Source organism: Nelumbo nucifera, chromosome 3 (assembly GCF_055504915.1).
Source record: "Nelumbo nucifera cultivar China Antique chromosome 3, China Antique-T2T, whole genome shotgun sequence".
Taxonomy (NCBI): domain Eukaryota; kingdom Viridiplantae; phylum Streptophyta; class Magnoliopsida; order Proteales; family Nelumbonaceae; genus Nelumbo; species Nelumbo nucifera.
In genome coordinates, this window is record NC_142651.1 from 27,304,138 (window position 1) to 27,328,288 (window position 24,151).

The 24,151-nt window shown below is 33.9% G+C and overlaps 1 protein-coding gene across 1 annotated transcript; it reads right to left on the minus strand.

The window, feature by feature from the left end:
• Positions 1 to 13,585: 13,585 nt before the first annotated feature.
• LOC104601368 (WUSCHEL-related homeobox 1-like) lies at positions 13,586 to 16,038 on the minus strand. The gene is made up of 4 exons (XM_010264698.3): positions 15,352 to 16,038; positions 14,934 to 15,239; positions 14,678 to 14,748; positions 13,586 to 14,283 (listed from the first exon to the last, which is right to left on the minus strand). The coding sequence occupies exons 1-4, from the start codon at positions 15,530 to 15,532 to the stop codon at positions 13,825 to 13,827; spliced, it is 1,017 nt and encodes a 338-aa protein (XP_010263000.1). The 5' UTR covers positions 15,533 to 16,038; the 3' UTR covers positions 13,586 to 13,824.
• Positions 16,039 to 24,151: the final 8,113 nt, after the last annotated feature.

The following is a 24,151-nucleotide window of genomic DNA, read 5'->3' on the forward strand; positions in this document are numbered from 1 at the left end:
CGTTAAATTAGAGTTTCAAAATTAAAGCGGCGTGGCAGCATTCCTTTAGTGGGGACAGACGATGTGAGATCATATTCGAATGTATCGATGCTATCATACTTTCCAAAGTCAGTCACACCAGAGTACCAAATGACAGACGTCGTTTGCTTCTACTCTAACAATGCAAAACAGTTAGACATAGGTTTGCAATTTGCCCAGGTCATCTTAAGCTCAGCTTAGCCCAGTCCCATGCAGCCCTAGCTAGTCCCTTAGACCCCAACTTTTACTTGGCCTGGGCAACACCTAGATTGGATTGGATTTGGTCCAATCTGATCCAGTCCAATGAATAATTTGGACCATTTTAGAGTGGTCCAATTCAATGTTTGGAATGTTTAATTTGTTCAAATTTATTTTAATTTATATTGGTTTCAACCCAAATTCGGTCATTGACACCTATATTCTTATCTTATATCAATGGACTAGATATTGACTTAATCCAACTAAATTTAATATAAATTTATTATGGATGCATCGGGTCCAATCCAATCTAATAAATATTTTGAACTAGATTGGTCCAATTCATTGTCTTTTTCATTCATTCAATCTGTCCAAATTGATTTTGGATTGGACGGGGTCCAGTCCAAAACTGGTCCATTGACACCCTTAGCAACACCTATCCCAATTTCAGGCTAAGGCTAGGGCTGTAAATGGTTCGTCCATTTGAATCTGATTCGTTTAAGTTGGATTCAGATAAATGTTTAGCTATAATTGGATTGAGCTGGATCTGAAAATATGGTCCATTAATCAATCGGATTCATTCGAATATTGCTCATCAATTTGTTAGAATCAAATCTGATTATACGTATACATATACAAAATATTATTTTTTAGTTTTAAATTTCTTTTAGCTTACATTGAATTTTGGAATTTAAATAATTTTGTCCATTTATGGTATTTTTATTTATTTATTTTGTATTTAGCTTTATTGATTAATATTAATTTTTTAAGTAAAGATTTACTAGTATTAATTTTAATCAAATCAAATATATAAATGAATAGAGTTCAAATCCACGATTTATATACATTCATATGGGGTCAAATTTAAATTTCTTAAATTCTTGTCAGATTGTATTCTGATATCTAAATTTAATCCAATCCATTTGCAGCCCTATTGGTAGATTGAGATGGTTTGGTTGAAAAGTGATCAGTTACAAGTTGGATGATAAGAACCTGGCATAGTAGGGAAAGCAAACTATGTTCAGAGAAGCTTTAAAGAAAAGAATCTAAGTCGAAATAAATAGGAAGAACAACTCTTCACTAAATACTTATGAGAAAATCAAACAAAAACTCCCCTAGTTTTATCCTAACTATTCTTTATATAGACTTCTTTACACCCTTACGCCTCCTATGAGGAAGTTTTTTAATCAATTTTGAACACTCCTAACAGTCTTACTAAAACTCTTCAAAAAGAAAGTCTAAATTGAATGCAAATTCAAAAATCATGTTGTAACACTAACTTAGTAAATACGAATTAAGAAATTTTGCAATCCCATACTACATCGTTGTTGCACTTCCATCGTGCTAATCCTGTACTGCACCGTCCTCTTCGGGTTGGAGAGAATCCGACCCGTGATTCAAGTTTCCATTTGAGAGGTTGCCAACATTTGTTATTGCACTTCCGTCATGCTTCTTTGTTTCTCACCCTCTAATAGATAATTGGCGATGTAAGCCTCAAATATGAATTGAGATTTCTTCACTGTATATCTTATATTTTGAAAAATATTTCTTGTACTTCGCAAAATCTGAATGTATTGGCCCTTTTGAGTATTGCAACAATGCTTGCCAATAAGGATCTTCATGTACATGCATGAAGACAATGTGATCATAACCCTCAAGATGATAACTATTGTCTCTACTATTGAGAATTTCATAATGAATGATGGAATATTCATCCTTAGTAATTGGTTCTTCATCGTAGATTGGAGGTTTGTTCCAATCAATATGTTGATTTTCAATAGATGTTGTTGAGGAGAATGGTCACACAAGATCGTCGTTACAATCCTCAACAATATTAACACAATCAACAATGTCATAAGATTTAATTTTACCTTTAGGCTTTGAAACCGATAACTCTTCCATGGAACTCTAGTTTATGAATTCTTCTGAAGTCATACCTCCATGGAAATTTGGAAACTCAAACTTGAGATATGTTTCCCATCTTTTCTATACACCACTTGCAACTACAGCCATTTTGGTTGCTTGCTAAGTAGAGAAACCACCATGAAACTTTAGGATCGCAATATTGAAATCCATTTCTCATTATTTCTAATCACCACCCGCAACTACAACTGACTTGGATGCTTGACTTGATGATGAAAAAGAACGAATGGAGACACTTGTGGCGGAGTCGTTTTCTCGTAGCGATTTCAACTCTTGAGCAAGTGCATCGACATGTTTTCTCAACTCTACCACATCTTCTTGTGTTTTGTTATTGAGTTCCTACTCCATGATGTAAGCCACTTGTTTCTTCTTAAGAACCATAATCCAAAGAATGATCAAACATGAGCTCTGATACTAAATGGCGTAGTACGGAAAGCAAACCATGTTCAAAGAAGCTTCAAAGAAAATAACCAAAGCGAAATAATTATGAAGAACAACTCTTCACTAAATACTTAAGAGAAAATCAAACAAACACTCCCCTATCTTTACCCTAGATACTCTTTATATAAACTTATTTACACCCTTATGCCTCCTATAAGGAAGTTTCCTAATCAATTTTGAAAATTCCTTTTAAGAATCTTACTAAAACTCTTCAAAAGAAAGTTCTAATTGAATACAAATTCAGAAATCACACTGTAATGCTAATTTGGTAAATATAAACTAAGATAGAAATTCTGCAATAACGCTAACTTGAAAAAACGAACTAAGATGGATTGACGAAACCAACTTAGTAATTGCTTACTTCGTTGGGCTGAACCCCGTATTGCAGTAGAGTAGACTAAAAAAACTTGAGTATAAATAATAAGAAATGAATTTATTGCCCATAATTTAACATGGAATGGTGAAATAGGATTTATATAGTCAACCCCATATGGTTAACACAAGGCTTAACCTGAATGATTTATAGCATTCCATTAAACTATAATTTATACAATTAAAATTTGAAGTTCAATTTAATTACAATTTAAAATTCACTTAAATTTCATTTGCAAGTGATTACATTCAAATTATGTTTGTGATTAGATATTATATATTTTTGTGATGTAGAAAGTTAATATAAAGCATAGGAAATTGGTCATTCTCATTGGGGGGCAACTTGGATTATAGCCGAACCGGTATAGACCAAACCCAAAAGGAATGCTTGAGTTGGACTTGGACCGACTGGCTTAATGGAAAATGTCTTAGATCTCCTTCTGGTTCAATTTTGCTTGACAATGATATTCATTGCACGGGTCCCAACAAATCTCAGAGCTATATGAGGTTTGTGCTCCAAGAATAAATGGGTCTAGTCTCAGATTACTTGCTATGTGCCCCATGTTTATAAGATTGTGATTCATCACTTGATGGGGCCTATTTAGACCATTGCCCACCCCAAAATTCAGTACAATTTGGAAATTATTAACCATCCGTCCTTTGTGCTTTTCTAATTGTCACACATTGGTCTGCAATTTGGGTTAGGTTAGCCTGAACCATACCAACAAGTCAGGTTGCCTGGGGTTGGGTTGATGTTTAGGTTGGGGTTAAGAAATATGAAGCCCAGACTTAACTTTATGTATAAATATTATATAATTAAAAACTAGAGAATGTCCGCCTTATATTTTGATCAATTTTGTTTGACACCCATTATTTATATTATAAATTTCGGTCAATTTTTTATTTAATATTTTTTTATATATGGGTTTTTTATTTAATTTAAGAGATTAAATCAAATTTTATTCATAAACAATAGCCCATTTTATAGACCCTACATTATTTGAAATAGTTTTTTTTTTCTAATGAAGGTAACTACTATTTGAAGCTCATACTTCTTTTAGAGTGGGTAGACACATGTATAAGAAATAATGCTTCTATTTAGTGTTATAATTTTTTTATGAAATTATTTTAATGTTTAGTTGTTATGAAATTGTTTTAATTTTTATTTAGTGTTATAATTTTTTATTCATCTTTGTTTTTCTAATGGAATTTAAGGGTCTTAAATTAATAATAACTAAATTTAAAACAAATAGTTTTGTCATTTTTCAATTATATTAATTAGTTTGTACTAGCACTAGTGTTATTTATTTATGTTTTTTATTATAATTTCCCGTATGTGGGCCTTCATATTCATTGAATTTATTTATTTCTATAATATTTAAGGTGCTTAGAACTTTGAAATCTTAGGCTTTTCCATATTGGAAACCAAAGCGATTAGCTGTTTATATGCAGCTCCCTCCTCCCTTTGCAATGTTGGTACAACTACGTGTCTTCCCTTCTCCCTGGAAACACTTTACATTTAGTTTACCTTTCTTTGTTGGCCTTACTTGTCAACGGTCCCAAATCCGGCCCTTTTGACTTAGATGAAATCGGCCCACATAATTCAATTAGTTTGATTAGATTAGTTTACTTAATTAGCTTAATTAACCTAACCAAAAGCTTGAACATATTTATTAACAATAATTCCCGTTAATTAATGAACAGTAAATAAAAATAATAAATAACAGTTATAAATTATAAATACTCTCCATGTATTATGGGGTTAGTGACAAATACCCTCTTAAACTTTTATTTGCGACAAAGACCCCCTAAACTTTTACTTTAGAACAAATACCCCATGACCGTTAAGTTAGACCACGGAATGTGTTAAACTACTAAAAATGCCCACTTAAACTTTCCTTATTTTCTTTTTCTCGCCCTTTTCTCTTAAACCCTAAGTGACCAAAAATACCTCTAATTTCTCCAAACAAAACCAGCTAAGATAACAAGAACCATTTCATCGGTGTAGATTTTTTTTTTTTTTTTAATTCTTGATCCATTTCACTCACATGAATGTTTCTCTTCCTCTTGAAATATATTAAATTATCCACTCCTTTTCCCAATAAATCAAGAAAAACCAAATAAAACATTAATTTATATCTATCAGAAAGAAATCTCTATCATTTCAATATTTGAATATTGAATCCAGCCAGAAATCTACAAGGATCCATTGGAGCAACATGAAGGATCCAATGTTATGTTTTAAAAAATTAATTGAATCATAAATCATTCAAATAAATAAGAAAATGGTAGTTTGAGTATTAAAAATTTTAAATAGCTGAATGAGATTTTTTTGAATTTAACTAATGGAACTCTAATGGAGGGGGTATTTGTCACAAAGTGAAAGTTTGTCGCAAATGAAAGCTCAAGGGGTATTTGTCACTAACCCCATAGTATAAGAGTGTCTTTATAATTTACCCTTTTTTTAAAATGTAAGCAATATTAATTAATTAAGTTTTATAATAAGTCACATGCATCCCATGGAGCCCTATATCATCCATTTGTAGTCCTACCCTAAATAACAAAGGGGGTGTTTGGCATGTCTTTCCATATGGTCTTTTGGGATTTTCAAAGTTTGGAAAACAAAAAATGTGGGCCTTCTCCGTTTTGCAATGAAAGACAAGAATCCAGAAAGGCTTATACTTTACAAAGGTCACAAAAACGCAAAATACCCAAAATCTATAAGCTTTCTGTCACCTAAAATCTTTCATTTAGGTTGTGCTTGGTTTGAAGGAAAAAGTAGGAAAAAGAAAAGAAAGGTAAAGAAACCTTTACAAATCTTGTATAGGATCCCTTGCCTTTTCCTTCAAACCAAATATAGCCTTAACAACTCTATAGACCATGGTAGACTAGGATACATACTTACCAAACGGTCAGAATCTTTAAAGACGAGACCTCAAAAGCTCATTACAGCTTTTGGCCATCTAGGCTGTTAGAAGATTTTCCTAAAAAGATTTACCAAATAGCACCAAAATCTTCTTCATGTTTCCATCAATATCCCATACACATAACAAGAAGCAAAATGTGGTGTGGTCATATCAAACTAAATCATCCTTAGTGTGCCCATATCAAATTAAATCACTCAAGGTGTGTCCATATCAATCAATTTAAAGAGCCCAAATCACTTTTGTGTCAAAAGTCAAACCATTTTTACGATGTTTCCCATGGAGTCGTAACATCATAATGGGAAGTAAAACCAATAACCAAAAGAGATTCAAAGATATATAATAGGAAATAAGGAATTGAATATAGAAGAAGGATTAAGAATGATTTTATGAGAGAAGAGTATTAGTAGGTTTTAATAGAGAAATTTAAGACATGAGAGTTTTATGAAGAGATATAAAAGGATTTTTAATATTTCATATGTGTGAAGGAGAGAAGGGGAGATTCTGTGGGAACCTGACTTAACCCGGCCCCGGCCCAACTTGCACCCCTACCTACACAGTCAAAACACTATACAGCAACAACATGAGTTCATTTTTCAATGAGATCATCTCTTCTGCCACTCATTCAATGTTCGGTTGATCCTGCTGCGCCCACACCACCCCAACAAAATTGAAAGAGTGGGTGTGGACTATTCCTGGCCTTGTTTTTAATTTGGGGTCTAATTAGGTGCATAAACAGTTGAATCATCCTTATTCACCCAATGACGTGGGACATTGAAAACAGGACTCAACTTCAAACCGGAAAATTAGGGGCCTGATTCTAGTTTAATTAGCTTCGAGATCTGTAAAAATGGCCATTTAGATTGAACCTGCTGATTGGAATCATGTTCCAATTTAACCCAGCTTGGTCTGATCCTGTTTTCAGTAAAACATTGGCTTGGGGCACTAAAACCCTTGTATGCTACAGGCCAACCCCCCATGATGTGGTGGTCAGATAAGTATAGCTGTGGCCTAAAAAAGAATGCCTGCTGATGAGAGTTCCAAGCAGCAGAGACAAGAAATTCTTGTCCAAGCTAACAAAGCTGAAAGGAATTTTCAGGGAATGCTTTAGATCGGTACTCTCGTATTTTTTAAGTGTAAAACCCAGATCGATAAAGGTACAGGAGGGGGGCAGCAAACAAAGGACTGGGCATTCTCTCACTTTGTTGCTAAATGAAGGGTAAAAGCAAAACTGGAACAAACACTCAGGAAGGAAAAGAACAAATTGATGACATGATCATCTCCTTGTTACAGTCAAAATGAAGATTCCAGTTTGCTTGCTTTAGCCTGAGTTTTAGATATTCGGTTTGAAATCTGTCTTCATAAGGGGTGGCAAAACTTGACTTATCAAAGGATCTGCATGCCCTACCTTGGTTTGGATTGATTGAACTCAACTACTTTACACTGAAGGCTTTGACTAGCTTGCTCGCCTTCCCGAGGTTGGATTTTTGGATTTTTGGGGCACCTCAATCCAATTTAATTAGTATATAGGTTTCCTTCTTTTTCTTTTGTTTTTATCTTTTAAGGAGTCTAGGCTTGGTAGTGTTTGGAATATGACCAGAACCTGCCGGACTGACCCCAAAGTTAGGGTTAAAGGGTTCATAAAAACTGAAAAATCGAACCAATTGGTGTATATATATGTATTATATATAAATATATTTATTTATAATATATATTATAAATATGAAAAATCAATTAACCAAGTGATTCGATTTGGTTTTGAGTCGAAATATTGAAAAAAAAAACGAAAGACCGGTTCAATTTTAAAAATATAGCCACGATTCGGTTAATTAAACTATATACGAGTACCCTACTCAAAGCCAACCTGCTGTTCGACACAGTATTCACTAACTGTATATAGTAGTCTGCTTGCTTGAAATCAAGTAAATAAAGAAGGGAGTTTTTTCTAGTTGATAAATACTCGGTGATCATCTCCAAACAATTAACTTGAGAATCTTCCATACGAAAAATTAATTTGGAGCTCAAAAAAGAGTCTTGAAATTTCCTCTCCCCAAGATTTATATAAGACAAAAAAAAAGACATTAATGTCACGTCTGAAAAATAAACCCTTCTTCTTTAATTTATAAGTAGATTATTTATAAAAGGTTAAAACTTTGAACAACAAATGTTAGTTAAGTTGGTGAATATGGCTTATATAGACCATGAGATTTAATATGTAAACAATTCAGCTAGTCGCCCCTATGTGATGAATGGTGTGGATCCCTACTTAACCAGATTAATATTTGTTTTGCTCCCTCAACAGTTGAAGTTGCCCAGGAATTAATGTCCCAACTGATTGCTTTTTGGGAGTTGAGAGGAATTTCCAATTGCTAAGCCTCCTTTGGAATTTAGATCATCATGTTGTTAGACAGTTTCAGTAGTGTTTCTGAAACTGAATTAATGTATATATAATTTTTGTACAGCACTTATTTAATAAATTAGTCCGAAGTCATTATTATCAAAATTATTTGATCAGAATGGTTTCAATTATTATTATTATTATGATTGTTATTATTTTTTATTTTATTTTATTAGTACTATTCCAATAATCAACCTGTTTAGCTGTTCTAGACCCCTGAAAATTAGAAGTTTAAACCCATGGATTCCATGCAGTTCCATGTTACAATGTCAGAGCAGTAGAGCTCCCAGCCAACCATCTCATGCATGGAGTGCTCGATCGCTGAACTTTCAAATGGGTTGACGAGCTAGGGAAACTAATTAAAATAAAATGATTTCATTCCATCTGACTTGTCTAAACATCCTCAAGAAAATGAAATGGATTCCTCTTATGGTAAACGGCAAAAAAGAGCTTATAAAGTCAAGCTAACTACATAACTACATTTTATTTTCTCAAACACAGGAATCATTTCTAAGCCCTAATGAGTTTTTAAAGTAAAAAAAAAAAAGTGGGGAGAAGAGAAATTGGTAGGGGTATATATCATTTATAAGCACAGAAAAAGAAAAGCATAAGCTTTGATTGTGGCAAGATAGGGACAGAAAAAAGATATCCCATGATGACCTCATCATATATGGGGCTTTAAGGAGGTTGTCTACCCATCTCTAGGTATTGTCAATTTGTATGCAGCGCAGGCTCAGACTCATCAGTAGTCAGTACTACTCCTTCCCTCACCCTTTCAATTCACTGTTTCACTATTAACCTCTCAGATCACATTCACATTCCATTCTCCTCATATGGGCCGGCCTTCTGCTGGTAGACCCAAGAGGACAGTTTGGACCAGTGCTCGTGCTTAATGTATATAGGGATGTGGGGCCCCATGCCGTAATGGGTCCAAATTACGGAATTAGGACTACCTCAGCTATTGCATAACGTGATCTCACTGCTTTGCTCAACTACTGTCATCATCCCCTCCAAGGACTCATGTTTCCTTTTTCCTGATTCATGAATTACGATTCCTTTCCTGTCGGTGTGCCTTTGATGGGTATGGGTTATTGCCTTTGAGTTGAATTGACCAGACATTTGGCCTCAGCCCAGTCATATATGGTCTCATACCCATGAATACATGCTAGCTTGGTCATTGCAACGAAAATTTATTCCTGTTAGAAAAATGAAAATGGGTGAATGCTAGCTAGAAGATCGGATTCATGTATAAATTAAATCAGATTAGAATTTTCCAATAAGTCGAGTAATAATGCGAAACCATTGGCCCATACTGGTTTAGATCTACTCTGATGATAATGATGATGGTGATAGAGAAGAATACTACAAAGGACCCGGCCATAACGCTATAACTGGTGGTCTGGGGCCCCATAACGTGTCATCTGTCTTAGAACTTAGAAGGGTGGTCCCTTCTTATTATATGCTTAAGATATTCTAATCACCTTAATTACCATCTGTCTGAGCAAGTTTATTAATCCATTGGATGATTATGTATGTTTATTGGGTCTGCTCATGCAAGGACAACCCTCACCTTATGGTGATGGACTAGATGAGCTGAATCAATTCAATGCCATAAAATCCAAATCCAGCCATACCAATCAGACGCATTAAGGATCTATGGCTTGGAAAGTCTACCATACCACAAGAGCAGCATTTAGGGGAGTTCGTATATATATATGAAATCATTCACCTGATTATGAAGCCAAAAAATGTATAGCTTTTATATGGCTATGGGTTTTATTCAATGAAGGATTAATTTATACGATGAGACACCCCTATCAGTTCCTGTTGAGTCCTTTTGTTGCTTAATTTCTATTTTAATTCCCTGCCGCAAATTGCATTTATCAAAAGAATCTGGAGTAAGCCACATTATTCCTCAATATCATTGACCGAGCAGTATGTGGTTTCAGTTGTGACTCGTCAGATAAAAATTCTGTCCGTTTGATAAGAATCTGGATCTCCCATCCGCAAGACATTACGGCTGTATATTAGGAATATTTCCCCACGAATGGTAATATGTAAATACAAAAGATATTTCTAAACTTAGGCTCCATTTGGTTCGTGGGAATAAGGATCTTGATTTATTTCAGTTCCAACTATTTGGTTGGATGGACCATTCCAAACAGACTATGAGAATGGACCATTCCAATTCCGGTTCCAGTTCTGCAGACTAAAAATCAAACAGACCCTTATATTAAATAATAAATTTTTTAAGGTTACAGTGGTCTGCCCAATTTCATTTTCACCCATCAAGGATTTTAAAATCTTATTCACTAAAAGACAAAGTGATAAGCTTTTCAGTAAGAGTATTTCTATATTATATTATGCTATAGAAGATTCACATCTGACCATTAATCTCAACCAATGGGGAGCATGGAGAAAATAACAAACATCAGCAGGCCTGATGCTCTCCAAGTTTATTTGATTTTAGTAATTGTCTTATTTATGCTTTTATATATATATATATACCTCATTTTTGCTATTATCTATTATTTCGCATTAACTTTTTAATGATCAATTAATAAGTTAGACCATAGAATACGTTTTAATCTTTTAGTAATTATACTCCTTGGTAACACTTGTATTTGTGAATCGAATCAACTCAATAGAACTAACAGATTGCATGCATTTGACAAGGAGTACTATATCATTTCAAAGAGTATGCTCTTTTGGAGTAAACATAAACCAAATTAGCCTTATAAATTTAGGAAAATAGCATTATTGAGCTTCTTAAGAACCCAAACTTGATTAACAGTAGAGTAGTGTTATAAGTTTATAACAGGGGGTGCCCAAAATTAGGTATTACGTACCAGGCTATTTTGGGACCAATGGAGATCAACCAAAGAATGGTCTATTGGTCCCATATTGGAGGAGAGAGAGAGAGAGAGAGAGAGAGAGAGAAAAGGGTTGTGGGCGTCATTAAACATCACCACTGTCTGATCGTATGAGAAAACTGAAAAAGGTTGTGGGCGTCATTAAACAGCACCAGTGTCTGATTGTGTGTAGAGAGAAAAAGGTGGTAAGGTTGTAAAATGGTAGGAAACTGAACCTAATATACTCATATAATGCGTATTGCCGAGGAAGCCGACCGTGATCTTATAAGATCTAGAGGCCTCAGCGGCCACATTAATTGCCACAGAAAAGAGGTTCGTCAGCTCCCTCTCATCTGTCTCAATAAGACAACCCCCTCGCAGTCAGACAAACAACAGGAGGCTCAGTCCCCACTTTAATTTCTTCTCTGGAATAGCATTTCTGATAAACCCAGTCGCTAATTAAGACCATGATGAGCCCACTCCTCATCGCCTGTTCATGACCATCTGATTTTCTCGATAAACAGGCTTTCCAAAATCTGGGTTCTTAAAACCTATGCATCTATATGGCGTACACAGTAGTGAAACAGTGTGTAGATACAATATCAAGGATCAGAGAACGACATAGTTGGATCATGATCTCAGCCTTCCGGGCGGTAAGGGTTGATTTTTTGCACAAAAGACCAAAATGTTGTCTTAAAGTCTTAATGATTGGATTACCCATCTGAAGAACAGTCTGTTTTCTAAAATGTAAAAGAGTTCACTCTTCACTGTTGGACAGCCCCCTCTTCCTCCTTGGATATTGTATTTTATGCTGCACAAAATTCAAGATGGATGTACTAATGATCTGGGTCTCAAATTTAGCTGAAAATTGAAATTTCACATTTTGGATCTCTGCTTTCGGCTTTGGGAATGAAGTGCTAATGTCTAAAAATTAGTGATTTCAGCCAAATTTATTAATACCCATATGCAATAGCTCTTATATATTTATATTCACTATTGCAAGGAAAGCTACAAACGTTCATCGTGCACTGCATATAACCATGATTCTGAACTGTATATCTCTGTGTTTTTGTAATGCTAGTTGTAGTTGGAGACTTGGAGTAATTTCTCTTCAATCAGAGAGTCGCCTTCTTCATTCGTTTAGGCTATCTAAGCTCGTTGACTTAGCTATTTCTGTTTGTCAAATTAATTTCCTCACCTTGTTTTAATAAGATAATGAGCTCAGTATTGAATACATCATAGAAATCTATTTTTCATACGGATAGCCAATAGTGTGCAATTGACACAATAATCTATTTTTAGTTATACAAATTTAACCACCCATATGGACGACCTGTTTTGAATGTACAAAGTAATGATCTTCAAACAACAGCGGAAACGCATATATGGATCCAGAAAAAAGGTTCATTCCTAACAGATATAGTGATTGTATGTCCTCACATTGAATTTAAAAGAAATTAGTTTCAGCCTAAGCTGATTCTGAACTAAAAGATTCAGTTCCTATAAATAACATTGAGATGATCATATGGGCAGAATTTATTCACTTCCTGGTTATATTATCAAAGGTTTTACAGATCTAACTACTTGTCCATCACTTTAGAACTCATGCGCTTCTCTACTTGTGTGACACAAAGAAGTTCGTCAATCCAAGAGGTGGGTAATTAATAAACTCCTCAGATGAATCTACATATGGTTTCCTCATAGTGTCACTTTAGAGCGAGGCATACCTCATCAATATTGGTAGAAGATGGCTGGGTTTAATTCCATAATGGAAATGATAAAATTTTGTTTTAATGCACTAAAAGATGCCCCTTCCTTCCATTTCAGAATAAGTGATGAAGTCTTTGATTGATACAGTACTCATGACATTGATCATCAAGAACCTCTACGCGTTGAAAGGTAAATTCAAAGTCGGCATCAACTCATTGAATTTGCACCATGACCAATGAAGGTTTAGAATTTGATCTTTTACATGGATCCTTGCTTATATTGAATGGATTTAACGCTCTTTTGTCTTTCTAGATTTTATGACCAATGGTATGCTGTTGGGTTCTCTATTCTAAGATTTTATGTTGATTTTGAAATTGTTGTTGGTTTTCCAAGTTTGTTCACCCTTCCTCTACAATTCTTGACCATAAAAAGAAAAAAGATATTGTTTTCTATATATGTACCAGAATGAAACATATTTCTCCATCCCAAAATTTTGGCTACTTCAACATCAAACTCTTTAACGTCAAATTCACATTCAAATTCCTCAGTTGGGGGACCCAAGTCTACATCACCATCTCTCTCTCTCTCTCTCTCTCTCTCTCTCTCTCTCTCTCTCTCTCTCTCATTATTAGGACCTGTTTGCATGTCACTGCAATGTGATCATTTCATTTTCCCATCTAATTATATATAGGGCCTAGAAGACAGTTAGACCTGTGAAAACAGAACCCTATAACATTTCTTAATGAAGTTGTTCATCATTCCAGCCATCATGGTCAAAATGCAATTTAAGGAAACCTTAAAACCAACATCACTAAATACCCACATCCAACCTTTGCGCCTTCCATGAGATCTAACAAGAAAAGCACTAATTAAGAACAGTCCCAATTTCCAATAACAACAAAATCTAAACATAACCCATTACCTTAAATACATAGCAAAGTAAACCCCATGACCAACCACTATTGGCAACATGGGTAAGTTTCCTTCTTCAGTTCTTCATAGGAAGGAATTCAAAAAACTGATAAGAAGTGAAGTTAGTATTCATGGTTGGATTCGCCACCTCCGTTTCTTTCTCTGCATCATCAGAACCATTGTTTCTCTCGCTTTGCAGCGGGAAGAGCTCAAGTGTTTGTGATTCTCCACATTCCTCCTCGCCGTTGCGATCTTCGCCATTGATGAGGAGGGTAGAGAGATGTTCCGTGCTGCAGGTTGTTTTGAAAATGTCCAGAGGTCGATTGTTTACAAGTTTTGGGTCTATTTCTGTTGTTGCTGTGGTTATGTTGCTTATGAGAGTGGTGCTTGGACAAGAAGAAGATAGCTGCATCATTTGCCACGTGGCATGCCTTTCTACCGAGCTGCTTCTTTGCTGTAATTCTCCCTCTTCGAATTGAATCCATCCGTCTGTTCTACTTTCTGCTACTGCTGCTCTTTGCATTGAAACAGTTTCCTGACCAGTGACCAAAACGAAAACAAAACAATGAACAATAAATAAATAAATAAAAACTTAAAAATAAAATATAATAAATAAAAGAATGAATGAATTACAAGTTCAAAAGGACTCAACTTGTTTCGTAATAAGAGTCCCCGACAGAAAGGAAGGAGGGCAGCTTTTTAAACCCTTTTCCCAACATACAAAGCTTTTGTTGCTCACTTGCTCTATGCATTTCTTTCTTTCTTAATTTCTTTCTTCTTCTCCATTTGGCCTTTTTTCTAACCTTAATCTTCTTATTATTACTTATTATCATCCTTGTTTCTGTTTAGAGATTTCTGTTTTTGTTCTAGTGGGCAATTATTTAAGTTAAAGATTCATATTAAGAACAAAACAAGGATGATGTATTCACCTCTGCAAGGGTAGGGGGAGCCCAGGTCCAATTCCTGGTCTGCTCAATACCAAAGCCTGTCTTACTCGACCCTGTAGACAGAAAGAAAAACAAAACAATACACTTCATATCTAAAGCGACCAATAAAAAAATATAAAGATCTCTCTCTCTCTCTCTCTAGTGTAGTCTCTCTATTTTGTATGCTTTTTGGTGTCTAACATTGTTTTCTGGTTGAAAAAATAGAAGAAAGATTGAGATATTTTTAAACGCGTATTACCCGATTCTTTCCTGTCCAAGTTTTCGGTATCACAGTGCTGTTGTTCTTCGGCAGCGCGACGACGGCGTTTCTGCCGTTCTCTGGCCTTGTGGTTCTGAAACCAATAGAAAACATTCTTCCCTTCGATCTTACCAAAGCGACGAAGCTGAGCAGTGATGTGTTGGATTTGCTCAGCTGTCGGTGTTCGAGTACCACATCGATACAATTCTTCAAGGGTGCGTAGCTGCTCCGGTGTAGGGTTCCACCTGGAGCTCACCACTGGTTGTGCACTTATAAACTCTCTCTTACTTTGCTCGTTTACAGTTGCTGCAACAGACAACAACCCACCAACAGCCAAAGAACAAACATTGAGGAAACGAGCAAATAAGAAATGAGACCATTGGAAGAAGAAAAGAAAAAGGAGAAAAATACTGCTTACCCAGATGAGTATTCAACGCAAAGAGATCAGTACCATGAATACGACTCAAGCAAGGAGCTATTCCAGCTGCAGAATTAGTGCTGTTAGTTGTAAGCCTTGGCATGAGAGGCCGAAGTTTCCGACTGTTGAACGAATCCGGCATGTTAAACCCACTACCATCACTACAACCCATCATCCACATTGTAGCAGCAACAGTAATAACAATCTCTGTGTGTGTATGTGTGTGTGTCTCTCTCTTTCCCTTACTATTACTCTCTGGTTTCTTTCTATCTACGAGGAAAATGGTTTCTATATATTTAACTGAATAATTTTGCAGGTGTAGGTGAAGGAATTAGACAAGAGAATGATGTGTTGGCTTGGGTGGTAGTAATGGTTCCAGTGGTACTCTCTCTCTCTCTCTCTACGTGTTTCTCTGCAAGGGAAGGGAATGAATCCTGTATAGTGAGCTGTATGGAGGGTATTTGAGTTAGAGAGATGGGGATTGAACAAACAAGAGAGAGGGGGAGGTATAGATTAAAATATAATAGAAGACAGTGAGGAAGACACAGGAAGTTGACTGGGTTAGAGAGAGAGAGAGAGAGGCAAGGCAGACAGGCAGAAAAGGCAAAGCAAAGCCAGGGCTGAAGCGTGGAATTCTGGGAGTTATCGGGAGATGCGAATAAAAACGACGTGACGATCATGAGGGTTATCATAAGCCTCGTCACCTCTTACCTCTCATTTATGGTTCGTCTCCTGACTCGTGCCTTTCACACTTATTCTTAATCCGAACTGCCTCTCTCTCTCTCTCTCTCTCGTTTCCTTCAAATTCCCTCTCTGCCCTCACCTATCTAACCATTAATGCCAGGCCCACCAACTCTTCTCGTCCCATCAATTTCTTTGTATACTGCATGGTTTCTTATGCTAGATATAGGTACGAATGCCATAGAATGATACAACACCTTTTATGCATCATCATAAATCAGGGTTTTGTTTGGATCTTCTTCCCCCTCAGCTCTTCCCCACGCATTCTTCATTAATTCTGAAGAAGGATCATGATCCATATCTATCATCTCCATGCCCATCATGTCCAATTGGCCATGTCCTTATTCATGTACAGAGGGGATACCAGCACTTGCCTGAACATACATATTGCCTTAAGATCATTATGGTAGAATGATTCAATTCTTGAGTTAGTGTACTCTGTGCCCACTTCTGCAACTCATTTCGGTTGTAATATATTTTGTTATTATCCAGTGAAGGGACTGGTCTAATGCCAGGGATATTTCAGTATTTTATTGGGTTCATCTTTATGTTAAAAGTTTTTTTTTTTTTAATTCTGTAGTCTGTACCCTATTTAATTGTTTTGTTTTCTACTAAAAAAAAGTATTTAATTGTTTTGTCATCAGGTCGTTTTCTTTCCTCTTCTGGCAATTCAAATTTAACCTAAAATAATACACCAATAATCAATTTCAGCTTTCTGCTGTTCTCATTGGCCTTTCCTTCCTATGATAATTTTCCAAAGCTCTCTTTCTTTTCCCTAATTTAAAGCGTTAGATCTGGGTAAGGGCTTGATTTTCTTATTATCAATTTCGTCATAAATGTCTAAAGCTCTTATTTAAGTTCCCATCAATCCGTATGTAAGGTCCATTGTCTTTTTTCCTTTTTTAAGGGTTAAAAATGGGTGAAGCACTAAGGTCTAGTTAGAATTTGTATTTGTTTCAATCTTTTTGCTTGAAGAACCTAAATCAGTCTGAATTAGGTTCTCCAATTGTACACCTTCATGAGTACAAATTAAATCTATATTAAATGAAATTTTCATTTTATTTATTTTTTTCGTTTGGTCTTAGTTTGGAAAGAGTACAAATACAAATATGCATGGTTTTCAAAATTGAACTGAATCAGACGCTTGGATCAGAAAACCCAAGAACCAGTCAGGTGATCAGTTCCGTTTTACTCCAAAACTGTTATTTCGCCAAAAACCGTTGATTTGATAATCAAACCACTGATTAGGGCAGTTGAACCGTTCAAACCGTCCAACAATCTTGGTCATTTTTATTTTTTTATTTTTTTTTTGTTAGAATGAGCCATCTATTCAGTTCGAATGATCAGACCATTCGATCTAAGAACCGGACCCCTAATTGGTTTATTGTTCAATTCAGTTTTAAAAATCTTGCAAATATATTAATAAAAAACCTTGTATTTTATATTACTAAACCTGTATTTGCCTGCACATATTAGTATCTGTAATCTTTCCAAACTGATTATTAGTTTTTCCTATTAATTTCCATGCTTTCGATGTCCTTTCAGTCCAATGCATAGACTGTCACAAAGCTGAAAGTTTGGTAGATTTTGGTTGATTTGGGGTATCATCTCTTTATTTTCATTAAAAACCACTGTGCATGGCACACTTGCAGGTGTTCTCATAAAGTCATAATTAAGCAGGCTCAATGCAAGTGGATTTCTCTCTCCCAACCACCTCTCCTTCTGCCTCTTACACTTTTTGATCTTTTAGACATTAGACTCATCCTAAACTCCCTTTTCTGTTAGAGATCTCACAATTTTCTTCTTTTTCCTCAGACAGACAATCTGGTTATTAATTAGAGAATGAAAATTAGTTAATTTTTAGAAATCCCAAAATATATATATAAGTAATTCACGTAGGAAGAAAAGAAACCCTCCCCAAGTGGGAAAGCTTGTTATTCTGTTAGATCTATAACAGGTGAACACAAATAAGATTTCGTCACGTGTCCATGTGAAGATCATGGGGTCTGGGTTCTCGCCCTTTTCCTCGAAATCTGTACATGAGCATGTCATGGTCATGTGTTTGTATAGCGATTTGAGAGTTGTTACACTATGAGGTTGATGAGAGTGGGTTTTCATGTCATGGTCACGTATTTGTATGTCCTCCAACCCAGATCTTACTATGTCTAAGCCCATGGTTGATTCATTCAATATGCTTGTAATGAAATCAAATTCTTACTGCTCTCCATGTCAAATTTGAACATTATAATTCTTAATTTGTTCATTTCTTCTAGCTAGGCTTATTTTGTATTTACGTAATTACTTTTGTTTGTGTTTCATTTATTTATCTTATTAGTCTTGTATAGCGATTTTTTTTTCTTCAACCCATCTTTAAGTAAGATATTACTTCACTTAGAGGATGAAATATTGAACTATGTGCTTGACAAGGACTATATATTGAAAGATGAGAATATTGTGGACATGTTCGCTATATATAAACCTATAAAATGAAGTTGCTCAAAATTCTCTCGTGACACGGACTAGATTTTTCAACAAGGTTTAAGCCAAAATAATGTCCTAATTTCAAACTAATGGCTATATTAAAAGATAAGTTAGGATAAGGGCAGTACATGCATCGGATTTGGATGGGATCTAGCAAAATCCGAATTCGAACCGATTTTTGAATATTTGCATCCAAAATCTATATTTTTTTTATTCAAATTCAAGTCCTAACAGACTTGGATCAGATTTAGATTTAATCTAATTTTGTTTTAATTTTTTTAAATACAAAAAAAAATAAAAAAGTTAATTAATTTCAATTTTTATATATAATAAATCAATGTAAGTATAATATAAAGAAACTGAATTTATTATATATATATATATATATATATATATATATATATATATATATATTATAATTTCAAATATTATTATATAAATATTATATTATAATCAGATTCAAATTTTAATCAAATCGAATGGAGTGGAGTCAAATCTAAATCTTATTTATTATTATATAAATAAGATGCAGATTGCAATATCCAAATATGAACTAAGTACATAAATACATCATCTGAATCCATGATAATCAATCAAATCAGATGTCAAGTCTGGCCACGGAGTTTCAGGTATCATCAATAATCCTAGTTAGTATCATGGCACATGAGAATGCGCAGCTCCGAATTTGAGAACGACCACAAGAAAAAAATGCCTAAGGTCAAGACCATACAGCCTATCCCTCTCCCAAGACCCCATATAGCTGGTATGGTTATTCATCAAACCAATGAAACCGACCAACCCCACCCAACTCGACCCAAATTGATTGGTTCTTTTAATTTTGGTTTATTCCAATTCAGCTTTTATGCTAACCTAAGAGGTTAGGTTGGTTTTGGTTTGGCCATTTGTAAATCAACCAAAACTGACCCAATCCAACCATAAATACATATTAATATTTCATATTTTAAATTTATATTTTTTAATATGGAAAAGTGGAAAATTCCCATATTTCCTAGTTTAAAATATTTTATATTATAAATTTTATTTTTTTTAATAATGTCAATACAGTTCTTTAAATTTAAATTTAATTTTTAAAATTTAAATCTTTTAAACCAATTAACCCGAATTGGCCAATTTTCACCAATAGTCAGTTGGTTTTGGGTTATCAATTCCCCAACCCGGCCAAATTGATTTGGTTGGCCAAGTAGCTTTGAATCAAACCGAGCCAACCTATAAAAACCCCTAATAGCCGGGACCAATATTGTCTAATGGCCTTTCGGATATATTAAAAGATAATTAGTTTGGGGTAAAGTTACTTACCCCCTGTAGTTTGGGGTAAAGTTACTTATTCCACCCATTTAGTAAGGATGGTGTCATGGGCCGGGCCTAAAATTTTGGGCCCAGACAAATTATCCGGGCTATTAATGATCACCCCTTTTCTTCTGGTAAGATAAATTATCACCCCAACCTGGCAGTAGACTAGAGAGTACCTCTTTAACACACTTTTCCGCTATAGCATTAAGGTGTGGAAATAAAATAAAAAGTTCAAAATAGGTTCAGGAAAATAAAATAAAATTTGAGATGGTAACTTTGTAATTAATTTTTATAAAGGAGGGCATTTTTGTCAATTAAAATATATTTTGAAAACAAAAAATAATGCTTTTATTACTGAGGGCATTTTGATAAAATATCTTTTTATTTTACCCATAAAAATATCCATTTTTCCTCCATTAACAAACCCGTATAACTTTGTAGTTCAGACTTGAGAGAGAGGGAGAGAGAGAAATTCCCCATTTCTTGTCTATTACTATGTAGTACTAGCATTGTCCCCAGAACCTGCCGCAGCCACCAAACTGACCTCAGCACATAACAGAGACAAAATACCCTCGAAAACGGCAAATGGCATAAGCATTTTCCTGAAAAATAAACATCACGGGCTTTTGGGGGATCCCCATGTAAATAACAAAGTCCAGAAGGAATATATATATTTGGGCTGATCAAGGTGAACGACGCATCTGCACCCGGCAATCATCTACCGTTGGTCAAGCCCTTGGATATGAGTTGCAGGGACTCCATCCAATAGCCCAAAATGAAATGAGAATGATAATCCATTATCTAGCTTATTTGATCCTCTTGTGGGTTGTTCATACTTTATAGGAATTTAAAAAAAAAAAATACCCTAATTTGATTATTTAAGATTTGTTCTGCAACATGATTGGATAAAAGAATGAAGTTATCTTCAAAATATTAAACAAAAATAAGAACATACTTCTTCTTGTTCAGCAGACTGTATAACCAATAATAAAATTCTACACCAGTCAAAAAATATATAGCCCTACAACTATTTAATATCTCAGTACGGAACCCATATATTTTATCATTACTTTCACAGCTTGGTATATAGTTAAAGCATTCAGCTAATCCGATTTCACAATAGTCATTTAAGGCCCAGTAGCTATACCAAAGAGAACTTATAGTTACATAGATTTGATCTTGTACCTCTTATTTGAAGGTGTGACAAGCCACCATCTCAACAACCGGATCATCAGCAATTACCGGGAATAAAGTTTCTGTAAGTCACTCAGTTATTATATAATTACATGTTAATATTGCTAAACTTGCATTTTACATGCTTGTTTGTTTGTGAACATGTTTTATATGTTAAATTACAAAATGTTAATTCTTCCATCTCCTTATTTCTAGCTGGCTTGGAATATCTCCTTCTCTAGTTATTGTCAAAATTCTTCTCTTCTTGAAAACTAATCTTCTCTAATCATGATATCTACGTCTCTATAGCGTAGTTGACAAAGGGGTTCATTTGTATATTTATGTGAAACCTAAAGAGAGGGTATTTTGTCCTTTTGGCAGAGATCAAAGTATAAGGGAAGCTTTAATTATTTCTTAGAAAACATAGGAGATCAAAGTAATTTTTGCAAAATACGTGACTACATAACAATGGCTAAATAAATCGAGGGTGGTTCTTATCTTACAAAGATCAAGTAGTGGGGGAGTTTAGGCTCTGATTGATTTCATTTTTATTAAGTATTTCTTTTTATAAATACTTAAAATAAGTGTTGGGATCATACATTAAGTGGAAAATAAGCATTTATCCCTATTTGATAAAAAAAGAAAGGAAAATGTGCTTATTTGAAAAAGAAGTGCTTATTGAAAAAGTAATTTGAGAGTGACTTTTTTAAGCACTTCTTAAATAAGTGCATGTTCAAAATTTTTGGGACGGTTCAGTCCCTAATTAATTTTTTAAATCTCTGAAATACCCCCACACGTTAGAAAAACCCTCTTCTTCCTCATTCCAACAAACCCAAGTACACCAGCAGTGACACCTCTACTGGGAGCAACCAGCAACCAGCAACAACCGAACAACCTAAAAACTCAGTAGCGATCAAGTTGGTTTCACTTTTGGAACCATTCTTTTCATGTTTTTACGATTTTTTTTTTGAGGTATTTAACACCCGAAACCATTTTGGCATTGTTGTTTACTAGATCTGGTTTTTGGGGGGGATTTCACGCCATTCTCATTGTACAATCGCTGGCAACATCAGGTCAGTCATCCTCATCCTTCATTTTTGATTTATTACTATTTTTTGTGCAATATTTTGCTCAAAACCGTTTTTTTTTTTTCATAGACAAAAACGATAATGTTGTGTTAATTAGTTTGGTTATGTTAATTATTTTGTGTTAAATATTATTGCAAATTTGTGTTTTTATTCCAAGTTATGAATAATTAGTGATTCTTCTAAGTGATGTTTTTTCAAATTTGTTTTTTTTCTTAATCCAAATGTTGATTGTTTTTTTATTAATACGATTTTTTGTGATACTATATTTTTAAAATTCTTATTTTACATTGTCCACATGGCACTCATTGTATGGGCCCACATGGACTCCCATGTGTCACAGCATGGTGATGTGGTGAACTTCCTTCAAATGTATAATATAATATTGAAATCCATTGTTATATGTGTGAACAAAATGGGATTAAAAGAATATTGAAATCCATAAATTTATGTGGTGAATTTATGCTAAAATAAGCACTTGTGAGGAAAATAACTCACTAAACATCCCCACCCCCAATAAGTGATTTGACAAATGGGTCACCAAACAGCACTAAGTGGTTATTAAAATAAGCACTTATAATAAGTGCTTAAAATACCCAATAACTAATTTAGAAAATAGGTCATCAAACAGCATTAAGTGGTTAAAATAAGCACTTACAACAAATGTTTATTTATCAAATCACTTAATCACCAAACATAGCCTTAATCTCATAGTACTACTACACCTTTTCTTGGAAAAAACTTTAGATGTTGGTAGGCTACATACCAAGGGGTAGCCCATACTCAAACCCATGGCCCTCCAATTAACCTTAGCACAAGGGATTCGATCTCCAAGTCTCCACTATAACTACCAAGAAATCTTACCAATATTGCCAATTGGTACCTTACTATACCTATTTCGATCATGCATATTATGATTCTTATGAAGTTTAAGTTTATTTACTGAAACACTAATCTCCACTTCAAACAATGTTGACACCTGCTTAGAAGCAAAACAAATAACTTTTATTCCCAAAAGATTAGCCCATATTTGGGGTAACTGCTCATTGAGTTTATTGCTTATAAGGGTTTGTCGGGTTTTCTATCGTATAATTTGGACATGGATACAGATACGGATACGTTTTGGAAATGCATGAATATGGACAATAAATCTGATTACACTTAAATACACTAGAAAAATGTATATGAATTCCATAAATGCATTAATAAAACTAAATTTAAAATCAAATAGCCACAAATAATATATAAATACATAGAAAATGTATATTTTAATGGGGTATATGAAAAAAAAATATTACAATTTATTATAGTGGAATATATAGATATCATAAAATTTTATTGATACTGCATCAATTGATTTCTATTTTACTATTTTTTTTACATTTAAAAAAAAAGCCAACCAAATATTTAATTCTCAAATAGAAATTAAAATACCAATTAATAATTTATAAAAACATATAATCTCAATTTAAAATATATCAAATCTATTATAATTTCTAACATACATATCATATGCAAATTTTTAATTACTAAATAAGTATTCCATTATTAATATTTTATATCTATAATTTTTTCTAAAATTAAAAACCATTTTTTGATATAAATATTGATTAGTAGATTTGATAGATTCTATTTAATATTATATTCTAAAATATTTTGTAAATAGTTAATATATTGTTATTTAATGTAATGTAAATTAAAATATTAATTTATTATAAATATATTAATTTTAAGTACTAAAATAATCATTCTATTATTAATATTTTATTTGTCTAAATTTTTTTAGATTAAAATCATCTTTTTATTTTGATGCTAATTCAATAAATTATTTATTCCATTAGTTTATAAAATATTAATTTTAAACATTATTATCTTTAATTTTTAGTTGAAATTGTTAAACATAAAAATGTATTATTTATTTAGATTACATGTTGATACTATATTTAATAAAAGTTATTTTATTACTTATTATAAGAAGCAAATTGGCCTAATGCCCTAGTGGTTTAAGG

Coding starts and splice junctions, on each gene's coding strand:
- LOC104601368 (XM_010264698.3), bottom strand. CDS start 15,532: ATGTGGATGATGGGTTGTAGTGATGGTAGTGGGTTTAACATGCCGGAT. Junction 14,749..14,933: donor CTTGGACAGGAAAGAATCGG/GTAATACGCGTT, acceptor TTCTGTCTACAG/GGTCGAGTAAGACAGGCTTT. Junction 14,284..14,677: donor CTCCCCCTACCCTTGCAGAG/GTGAATACATCA, acceptor GTCACTGGTCAG/GAAACTGTTTCAATGCAAAG.